The sequence below is a fragment of the Chelonia mydas genome, chromosome 2 (genome assembly GCF_015237465.2).
Source record: "Chelonia mydas isolate rCheMyd1 chromosome 2, rCheMyd1.pri.v2, whole genome shotgun sequence".
NCBI lineage: Eukaryota > Metazoa > Chordata > Testudines > Cheloniidae > Chelonia > Chelonia mydas.
Window position 1 is genome coordinate 213,736,633 of NC_057850.1, and position 11,717 is coordinate 213,748,349.

At 43.0% G+C, this 11,717-nt stretch overlaps 1 protein-coding gene across 2 annotated transcripts in view; it reads right to left on the reverse strand.

Annotated features, from left to right (window-relative positions):
- The window catches only part of SDHAF3 (succinate dehydrogenase complex assembly factor 3), a 75,609-nt gene extending 66,478 nt beyond the window's left edge, over positions 1 to 9,131 (reverse strand). Inside the window, exon 1 of one of the 2 annotated variants that reach the window (XM_007061797.4) lies at positions 8,517 to 9,008. In XM_007061797.4, the coding sequence (XP_007061859.3) occupies positions 8,517 to 8,699 (183 nt within the window). In that variant the 5' untranslated portion in view covers positions 8,700 to 9,008. Of the gene's footprint in view, positions 1 to 8,516 lie in introns of both variants that reach the window. The other variant, XM_043541162.1, reaches the window with a different exon arrangement.
- Between the last annotated feature and the right edge of the window lie 2,586 nt (positions 9,132 to 11,717).

The following is an 11,717-nucleotide window of genomic DNA, read 5'->3' on the forward strand; positions in this document are numbered from 1 at the left end:
AGATTAAGGATTTTTTTTAAAACCTAGGAAAATCCATTAAAAAAAACAAAAAAATTCTGAGAACATTAAGGTTGCATAATTAGATACTCAAAGTTACAAAATGACAAAGTTAACATTTGCAACTTTAGCTCAGCTCTCATGTGCCTACATTCAGATACAATATTTAATTATAGGATCACACATTCTCTCTCCCCACTAACACAATATATCGAACCACATTGCAATAGGCATCTTGTACAGTGTGTAGAGAGTGAGGAAAAAGCCTGTCCAGGAATTAAAATTGTATTTGTGCAACAGTAAGCTATACATCTAACAAGAAAATCAGGAATAAAAATACTTCACATATGCAACATGCCAAGTTAACGTTACTGTAAGAAACTTAACTATTACATCATTTTAATTGTGAAACTTCAAAGTTGCTTTGACACACTATTTAGAATTTAATAGAATCATAGGCCTGGAAAGGACCTCAAGAGGTCATCTAGTCCAGTCCCCTGCACTCACGGCAGGACTAAGTATTCTAAACTATTCCTGACAGGTGTTTGTCTAACCTGCTCTTAAAAAACTGCAGTGGAGATTCCACAACCTCCCTGGACTATTTATTCCAGTGCTTAACTACCCTAACAGTTAAGAAGTTTTTCCTAGTGTCCAACCTAAGCCGCCGTTGCTGCAATTTAAGCCTATTGCTTCTTGTCCTATACTCAAGAGGTTAAAGAGAATGTTTTTCTTCTCCTTCTAACAACTTTTATGTACTTGAAAACTGATATGTCTCCCCTTAGTCTTCTCTTCTCCAAACTAAACAAACCCAATTTTTTCAATCTGCCCTCAGAGGTCATGTTTTCTAGACCTTTAATCATTTTTGTTGCTCTTCTCTGGACTTTCTCCAATTTGTCCACATCCTTCCTGAAATGTGGTACCCAGAAGTAGACACAATACTCCATCTGCGGTATAATCAGTGTGGAGTACAGCAAAAGAATTACTTCTCGTGTCTTGCTTACAATACTCCTGCTAATACATCCCAGAATGTTAGCTTTTTTTGCAACAACATTACGCTGTTGAATCATATTTAGCTTGTGATGCACTATGACCCCCAGATCCCTTTCTGCACTAATCCACCCTAAGCAGTCATTCCCATTCTGTATGTGTGCAACTCTTTGTTCCTTCCTAAATAGAGTACTTGGCATTTTGTCCTTATTGACTTTTGTCCTATTTTCTTCAGACTGTTTCTCCAGTTTTCCAGATAATTTTGGATTTTTAATCCTATCCACCAAAGCATTTGCAACCCCTCCCAGCTTGGTATCGCCCACAAACTTTATAAGTTTACTCTCTATGCCATTATCTAAATCACTGATGAAGATATTGAACAGAATTGGGCCCAGAACTGATCCCTGCAGGACCCCACTCGATATGCCCTTCCAGCTTGACTGTGACCCACTGATAACTACTCTCTGGGAATGATTTTCCAACCAGTTATGCACCCACCTTAGAGTAGCTCCATCTAGGCTGTATTTCCCTAGTTTGTTTATGAGAAGGTCATACAAGACAGTATCAAAAGCCTTACTAGAGTCAAGATATACCACATCTCCCCCTCTTCCCCCGCATCCACAAAGCATGTTATCCTGTCAAAAAAACCTATTAGTTCAGTTTGACATGATTTGTTCTGTTACTTACCAACTTGTTATCTTTTAGGTGTTTGCAAATTGATTGTTTAATTATTTACTCCATTACCTTTCTGGAAATTACTGAAGCTAAGCTGACTGGTCCAATTTCCCAGGTTGTCCTTATTTCTCTTTTTATAGATGGGCACTATATTTGCCCTTTTCCAGTCCTCTCCTGTCTTCCATGACTTTTTGAAGATATTTCCTAATGGCCCAGATACCTCTTCAGTCAACTCCTTGAGCATTCTAGGATGTATTTCATCAGGTCCTGGTGACCTGAAGACATCTAACTTGCTTAAGTAATTTTTAACTTGTTCTTTCCCTATTTTAGCCTCTGATCCTATTGCATTTTCACTGGCATTCACTATATTAGATGTCCAGTTGCTACTAACCTTTTCGGTGAAAACTGAAACAAAAGTCATTTAACACATCTGCCATTTCCACATTTTCTGTTGTCCCGTCCCGTGCGCCATCCCCCCCACCCCCCCGCCATCTCCTCCCCGCCATCTCCTCCCCCATTGAGTAATTGGCCTATCCTGTCCTTTGTCTTCCTCTGGCATCTAATGTATTTGTAGAATGTTTTCTTGTTACCCTTATGTCTCTAGCTAGTTTAAACTCATTTTGTGCCTTGGCTTTTCTAATTTTGTCCCTACATATTTGTGTTATTTGTTTATATTAATCCTTTGTAATTTGACCTAGTTTCCACTTTTTGTAGGACTCTTTTTTGAGTTTCTGATCATTGAAAGATCTCCTGGATAAGCCAGTGTGGTCTCTTGCCATACTTCCAATCTTTCCCACACAATGGGCTATTTTGCTCTTGTGCCCTTAATAATGTCTCTTTAAAAAACTGCCAACTTTCTTGAACTGTTTTTCCCCTTAGATTTGCTTCCCATGGGATCTTACCTACTAACTCCCTGAGGTTCCTAAAGTCTGCTTTCTTGAAATCCATTATCTTTCTTGTGCCATTATCCTTCCTACCTTTCCTTAGAATCATGAACTCCATCATTTCATGATCGCTTTCATCGAAGCTGCCTTTCACTTTCAAATTCTCAACCAGTTCCTCCCTATTTGTTAAAATCAAATCTAGAACAGCCTCTCTCCAATAGCTTTCTCCAGCTTCAGAAATAAAAATGTGTCTCCAATACATTCCAATAATTTGTTGGATAATTTGTGCCCTGTGGTATTATTTTCCCCAACAGGTGTCCGGGTAGTTGAAGTCCACCATGACCACCAAGTCTTGTGCTTTGGATGATTTTGTTAGTTTTAAAAATGCCTCTAGATGTTTTTTAAAGAAAAAATAGAAAAGAAAAAAAGCTGGGTGCACGCAGAATTTCTAGAAGCACAGCTGTAATAAGCAATATGCTAGTACCACTAGTGCACACTTCTTTAAGTGTGCCATATACATGCACTTCATAGATGCACTATTGCAGGATGTTCAAGAACTAATCTAGAGCCTCCACGAAATTAGTATTGAATGGGCTATTCCCTCCAGCCAAGGGATAGACTGATGCCCTATATCCCATTGGAATAGAAAAAGAGATAAACACTGGCCTGAGAACCTGTTTCCCAGCAAGGGAAGAGAATGATGAAGAAATGCTTTGGGACTTGTTGTCCAATTATCTATTTCATGGTTCCAAGGCTCTGGGAGTCCTAGTGCATTCTAAAGTGCAAAAAGTCCCTTAGCTCTGTGAAATAAATGTGAGATTTTTAGTTATCACACCTTCAGACTGACAATTTGGGGGGGAAATAAGAAGACTGAGATATAGGTAAAAGGATCCACATGAACAGCTTGGCAAAGCCTTAATCTTCCTTGGTATCTTTTCAAACTGTCCATATAATGCATCCCTCTTGAAGTGTGCACTATGCCATTTTCAAACAGACACTATTAAATCTAAAGCAATTTCCCGTTCCCACCCTCATGCCTTGCAAAACCATTAGTGCTTATTAAAGATCATCCTAAGTTTCAGGTTTTGAAATTCAGGTTTTTTGCTGAAAAACCATGTATTTTTACAACTCCAATGGGACTAAAAGGAATTTTGTTAAAAAAAAATTCCAAGTCACTTTTGGAAAAGAACCAAACATGGAAAATTTAAACTGCAAAGTTGTACACTACAGGCAGCTATGAGAGGAAACTGTTTTACAGCTTTAATTATAGAATTCACTACCAAATAAAACCCATGGTAGCATGGGCTGTTTGAGAGGTATGACCAAGATTTTCAGTTTTCAAGCTCTATCAGTTGGTATGGGGAAATGAAAATCAGAAAATCATTTACTTTTTAATTCTGGAAAGGATATCTTGCAGGATTCTCACTCCCAAGCTGTGACTCCTTAGTGAAAAGCTGATGGAACTGTTCTTCCTCTCAAGGTTTTTTGACCCCTTAAGGTCAGCAATAGTGAGATAAAAAATGCAAGTCAGGCCCCCCGCTAGCCATTCCATGGCTCTACTGCTGACTCTAAAAGTGCTGCCTTCTGATTATTCCGTTCTTATATTGAGCAGGACATGAAGCTAAGAGAAAGAAAAAACCATTCAGGATGATCAATGTGAGATTACAAATAAAAAAAAGTGCACCTCAGACAAAAATGAAACACAAGGTGTAAGAGAAAACGGTCTTTAAAAAAAGTTAAAAGTTAACCTCCAGACTCTTACAGGAACCGGGCAGGTGAACGAGAATCCTGAAAAAGGATCTTTTAGAGAAGAAGAATTATAAATTACGTATTTTTCCCTGTCTAATGAGAGCATCTGTGCAGGACTCTCACTTCAGGAGAGAAAGACTGAAAAATGTCCAAAAAGAGAGACAGACATTAAAACAAGTGGCAATAACAAGGTTAGTGACAAAAGCATTAACTGAGATCTTCTTTTATTACGTCCAGCATTAAACAGTATAAGGAGCAGCAAGTGACCTCTTACAAATCAAATAATTGGACATAATTATTTCTTTCAGCAGACTTCAATGTTATCAGAAAGACAAACCCACACAAGTGAGACAAATGAAAATTTGGGATATCTTGACATAAAAAAAAAAAACTTCTCCAGGTAAAAGAGTTTGGCCTTCTCCACCTTGGAAATGCGTTCTAGAACACAGAACCCAAAACAGGATTTCCTCCTGGAGGATGAGCCTATGCAATAATGCTTTGTGAACATATGGAGAGAAAACCATGCAGCTACTTTACATATGTTTGATGGAAACATCCATGAAGGAAGGTTATGGTCAGCGTTCACCTGAATTGCGCGAACATTGACATAACTTTCTAGTTTCAGGTCAGCCAGGCCCTAGCAACGTGAAATGCAATCAGATATTCATTCAGGTATAGTCCTCTAGTAACAGCCATGCCCAGTGAACTGGTGACAAAAGAAACAAGTTAAATGGACTTTCCAAATGTTTCGGTCTATTCCAAGACCCTTTTAAACCAAACTCATGAGGAAGGGCCTCCTTGGTCATGAAAAGAGCATTGACAAGAGGACAGACTCACTACTGTGGAAACTTCAAGACCACCTTGGAGAGGACTCTTAATTATCCATTTGGAGTTGTAGCTCCTTTTTGTAGATGGCTTCTGAAATGCCAGGAGGACCAAATCACCTGCTCAGAGATACCATACCTGAAGATCTCTAACCTAAAAGGAACAAGATGTCAGAGAGATGGCTCCTAGGTTGATAGAGAAGTACTAGTTCTGAATGACTACTGAGGCCAGATTCTGAACCTGATCAAACCAATATGGGACTATTAGAATCATTAAACCTTTGTGTCTCATAAGCTTTAATATGTCCTTTGCTACCAGAGGTAGGCTGTTGAAAAGTACAGCAGCATCCCTTCCCCAGCTGGTGGAGAAAATATCTTTAGCTAACATGGTCTTTTCTTGATGCCATGAGCAAACCACTAGCTTTTTCTTCCAGTGAAAGGCAAAGAGAAAGGTGTCCTCCTCCAGAAGAGGGCCTAATCCACCACTCCCTCCTCTCCTACCACCTGTGAGACTATATCACTGATTGACTCAGACTGAGATGGTGTTCTGATCTTGTAAACCCTTCCTCTAAATATACTCAGGATCAATACAAACAGTCTTCCTTCTATACATGGCTGACTCCACAAAACTCACATAAGGAGGGTGAGAGCTGTAGATGGTATGATGCTGAGAGACGAGGTACCAGCTCATGCCAAGATCCCCATGTCTCAATTGAACACCAACAAATCCATAACTGGAATCAGTCTGGCTCACCTGTGTAATAGTATTGTTATAATAGATGTTAGAATTATAAGAATGTGTTAGATTTTATTGAATGCTTGTGAACTGCTGCATGCATTCTCACTTATAATATGTATCCCATATTATACAATAATATTTAAGCATTTGTATTGTAAGCCTCAGTAACTGTGTAAATCACTAGACAGGAGAGGGACATGAACTAGTGTGAAATGCTGGTCTCCAACAGAAGGTGTTATGTCCTGCTCAACAGGGAAGGCCCATCAACTCCAAACAAACTATTATGGAGCATTAAAGAGGACAAAAGATTCTGCTGATTGCTCTCTGCCATGAGATGCAAGATGAGTCATGCAAGTGAATTCCTCCCATTAGATGAGTTTGCAGCTCAGAGCGCAAGGGGGGAAGGGAATAAAAACCTGTAACAAGAAGGAACTATTTCTCATTGCTGCTTGGAACCTGGAGGCAAGGTTCCTAAACATAAGCCAGGGATCCCCTGCAGCTTAGCCTAGATTAGCCCTAAAGGACATACAGAGCTTGCTTATTAGAGAATCTACTATTACCTTTTGAAATTTAAGATTGTAGCTTATTTCTCTACGTATTTACCTGATTTAACCTTGTAAATAACTCTGTTTCCTTTTCCTATTTAATAAATCTTTAGCTAGTTTAGGATTGGCTACAAGCATGGTCTTTGGTGTGAGCTCTAAGGTGCAATTGACCTGAGGTAAGTGACTGGTCCTTTGGGACTACAAGTAACCTGAATATTTTTGTGACTCTTGATGTAACGTACCATTTAGCACAAAGGTAGGCTTATCTGGGTGCTATGACAGAGAGAGTACCCAAGAGAACTGTCTGTGACTCTGTGTTAAGGCTCTTGTAGTGCCTCAGAGTTTATACTTGATAATTGGTTGGTGACATCAAGTATAGAACTCATGACCAATTTGGGGGGTCGGTGCTGCCCTGAGGTTGGTACTCTTGCTCTTGAGTCACTCCAGACAGCTTGATAGCTAGGATCATCCTCACAAAGAAAATATTTTTTTCATTGGCTGTCTTCCAGGCTTGGACATTTGCATGAGAGGTCTGCTACACCTTCTTCAGTTGCTGGTCCAAAATAGGATGCAAGAATATCCTGGGCTACATACCTCAACTGGGGACTTAGCAAATTTTTGGACCAATTTCAATCAAAATGCATTTGTTTAGTCAGCTTCTATAAGAACTGGAGAAAGTTGGGCTCCTCTCTTGTAGGCATTGGTGTGTTCCTCTACTGCAGAGATTATCTGGCATAAAATTAGTCCTCTTGCTCACCTGAGTCCAAAGAACAGCCTTTATCACCCTGATACTCAGTCTGCCCTCATTTACACAGCTGGAACTGTCTAGGTGATGGAGGGGTTCTAAGCATCTTACCTGCTTTGTGAAATCTACAGCGTACGAGGTGCTAGATCATCATTGTCAAGACTTCCTACCTGGGAAAAACAGACTCTTGCTGCATGAGCATCAGCCTTAGCACAAAAAACACTCCAATGCATCAAGAGATCCTACCTCTGCCAATGCAGGGTCAGAGGAATGCATCAAAGGTACTATGGGTTTTGTGGCAGACGTGCCAGGACTAAGAATAATTGTGACAGACCACTACACATACCAATATCAGGAAACTCTGCCCCATGCCCGCTTTGAGCTCATGAATGCATAAGGATGCCCAGAGACCTACATTCTCAAGCTGCCAGGAGTCATGGGCTTTGAGAAGCTGTTAGACCTCTCTTGGTGCTTCATGCCTTGGCCTTTTCTACGGAGGCTCTGCTTCACACAATGAACCAGAGCTCCATACCACCAACTTCAAGCACTAAAGCCCCCAGTGTGTCCAGATGCCAATACTGGAGTAGAATGCCAAAATGCCCAAGGCACGGACCTCTAATATTTACAGCACAGTCTCAGATCTAGCTAATTGGAAGGGTTAGGCATACAAGAGAACACATGACAAGGCATTGTTGGGATCTGGGAGACAGCTGGAGAACTGGCCAGTGAGAGCGTCTCAGGGTGAAGGGGAAACTGAATGGAACATTGAGGGGGAAGAGAGAAGGACATGACAGTTAGGAGGAGGTCTGCTACTACTGCCCCCCACCCCAGCCAAAACCCTTAAGAGCTATGAGAGTTCTACCAGTCTGGTGCCACGCAGAGAGAATCCTGCATAGAGAGAAGCCTATTATCATGGGTATCCCTTAACCTTGTGCTGAGGTTGTTGGAGGTTAGTATACAATAATAAATAGGTTACACTTATAAGCTTCTTTTAAAAAAAAAATCTGCAGTTCTCAGGGTACTTTGCAGAGGTGTCTAAACATCACAGCTTCCATACTATGCAGGGAAGGCCTGAGGCCGAGAGAAATTAAGCCCTAAATTTTCTACAATGAGGTCACTGGGAGCTGCAGGTGCTCAGCAGCTACTTTTGAAAATATTGGGCCTAGAGACTCCCCCAGGCCAGGTCACGCCACGCAGTAAGTCAGAGCACAGCCCAGATCTCCTGACTCCCCATCCCCGGCCTTAGCCCCAGGCTGCGAGCTGACGGATGCAGCCGAGGCATGGCCCGAAGGCAACACCGAGCTGAGGGAGGAGCTAGATGGCCCGCAGCCCCGCAGCAGCGGCCGGGGAGGCTGGTCCTAGGGCACTTGCCTCCCATTCCCGCAGGAAGCGCTGGGCATCAGCAGGCCCGACCGAGCGGTGCCTCCGGAACTCCTCCTTCACGTACTCATCGCCCAGCGCCTTCAGCTCCAGCGGCAGCGCCCGGTGCAGCAGCAGGATCCGCCGGTACAGAGCCCGCACTCGGGAGGCGTGCGGGGCGAGAGGGCCCGGCATGGTTGGGAGTACAGCGGGCTGCGCTCAGCAGCAGGGGCGGGCCGGTCAGTGCAGCGGGCGGGCTGGGGCGGCGCTAGGGCAGCCGCAGGCCCCGGAGAAGCTCCCCGGGGGGGGCAGCGGAGAGAAGCGCTCGCACGCCGGAGCTTTGAGGCGGTGGCACCGGGGGGTGGGACACGGCGCGTCGGGCTCTTCCCCAGCCGGGACGCGCCGCCTGGCCCTTGGCCCGTAGCTAGCGGGAGCCGCCAGGCCGGGGGGGCGGATCAGCGACTCCCCGCAAGCCGGCCCGGCCGAGCTCAGGGGCTCTCTCGCCCCCAGCCGCTACCCTGGCGGCAGCCGAGCAGCAGCCGGGGCGGGACACCCCCTGGCGGAGCAGGGGCAGCGGAGCCCGGGGAGTCCCCAGCCCAGCGCACTCAGGCGCCCCTATGCTCTCGTATGGAGGCTCCCTGGCTGGGGCTACAACCACTACCTCTCTGTGGGGCGGCCTGAGCCGCTGGAGCCACATAAGTAAGAATCCACCAGCCACGGGTTGCGGGTATAATAGGCCAAGGGTGGCTCTGCCTCCCCTGCCCTTGTACCTCTGGTTGCGGAGTTGTGAGGGGGAGTTTTTGCTTAATTATGCCCCATGCGTGGAGATTACTGATGGACCTGGAAAGGGCATAACACAAGAACAGCCCTACTGGATCAGACCAAAGGTCCATCTAGCCCAGTATTTTGTCTTCCGACAGTGGCCGGTGCCAGATGTCCCAGAGAGAATGGACAGATCAGGGAATCATCAAGTGGTCTGTCCCCTGTTGCTCATTCCCACTCTCTGGCAAACAGAGGTTAGGGACACCATCCCTGCCCATCCTGGCGAATAGCCATTGATGGACCTTTCCTCCATGAATTTATCTAGTTCTTTTTTGAATCCTATTATAGTCTTGGCCTTCACAACATCCTCTGGCAAAGAGTTCCACAGGTTGACTGTGCATTGTGTGTAGAAATATTTCCTTTTATTTGTTTTAAACCTGCTGCCTATTAATTTCATTTGGTGACTTCCAGTTCTTGTATTATGATAAGGAGTAAACAACACTTCCTTATCTACTTTCTCTACACCAGTCATAATTTTAGAGACCTCAATCATATCTCCCCTTAGCCGTCTCTTTTCCAAGCTGAAAAGTTCCAGTTTTATTAATCTCTCCTCTTACGGAAGCCGTTCCATACCCTTAATCATTTTTGTTGCCCTTTTCTGAACCTTTTCTAATTCCAATATATCTTTTTTGAGATGGGGCAACCACCTCTGCACACAGTATTTAAGATGTGGCTTTATATAGAGGCAACACAATATTTTTTGACCTATTATCTATCCCTTTCTTAATTATTCCCAGCATTCTGTTCGCTTTTTTGACTGCCGCTGCACATTGAGTGGAAGTTTTCAGAGAACTATCCACAATGACTCCAAGATCTCTTTGTTGAATGGTAACAGCTAATTTAGACCCCAATCTTTTTGTATGTATCATTGGGATTATGCTTTCCAATATGCATTACTTTGCATTTATCAACATTAAATTTCATCTGCCGTTTTATTGCCCAGTCACCCAGTTTTGAGAGAGCCTTTTGTAACTCTTCACAGTCTGGTTGGGACTTAACTATCTTGAGTAGTTTTGTATCATCTGCAAATTTTGCCATCTCACTGTTTACCCCTTTTTCCAGATCATTTATGAATATGTTGAATAGGACTGGTCCCAGTACGGACCCCTGGGGGACACCACTATTTACCTCTCTCCATTCTGAGAACTGACTATTTATTCCTACCCTTTGTTTCCTATCTTTTAACCAGTTGCCAGTCCATGAGAGGACCTTCCATCGTATCCTATGACAGCTTACTTTGCTTGAGAGCCTTTGGTGAGGTACCTTGTCAAAGGCTTTCTGAAAATCTAAGTACACTATATCCACTGGATCCCCCTTGTCCACATGCTTGTTGACTCCCTCAGAGAATTCTAGTAGATTGGTGAGGCATGATTTCCCTTTACAAAAACCATGTTGACTCTTCCCCAACAAATTATGTTCATTTATGTGTCTGAAAATTTTGTTCTTTACTATAGTTTCAACCAGTTTGCCTGGTACTGAAGTGAGGTTTACCAGCCTATAATTGCCGGGATCACCTCTGGAGCCCGTTTTAAAAATTGGCGTCATATTAGCTATCCTCCAGTCATTTGGTACAGAAGCTGATTTAAATGGTAGGTTACAGACTACAGTTAGTAGTTCTGTAATTTCACATTTGAGTTTCTTCAGAACTCTTCGGTGAGTACCATCTGGTCCTGGTGGCTTATTACTTTATCAATTTGTTCCAAAACCTTCTCCAATGACACCTCAATCTGGGGCAGTTCCTCAGACTTGTCACCTAAAAAGAACGGCTCAGGTTTGGGAATCTCTCTCACATCCTCAGCCGCGAAGACCAATGCAAAGAATTCATTTAGTTTCTCCGCAATGGCTTTATCGTCCTTGAGTGCTCCTTTCGCATCTCGATTGTCCAGTGGGCCCACTGGTTGTTCAGCAGGCTTCTGATGTACTTTAAAAAAAATTGCTATTACTTTGAGTCTTTGGCTAGCTGTTCTTCAAATTCTTTTTTGGCCTTCCTACTTATATTTTTACACTTCATTTGCCAGAGTTTATGCTTCTTTCTATTTTCCTCACTAGGATTTAACTTCCACTTTTTAAACGATGCCTTTTTGCCTCTCACTGCTTCTATTACTTTGTTGTTTAGCCATGTGGCACTTTTTTGGTTCTCTTACTATGTTTTTTAATTTGAGGTATACATTTAAGTTGACCCTCTATTATGGTGTCTTTAAAAAGTTTCCATGCAGCTAGCAGGGATTTCACTTTTTTCACTGTTCCTTTTAATTTCTGTTTAACAGCCTCATTTTTGTGTAGTCCCCATTCCTGAAATTAAATGCTACAGTGTTGGGCTGCTGTGGTGTTTTCCCTGCCGCAGGGATGTTACATTTAATTATATTATGGTTACTATTACCAAGCGGTCCA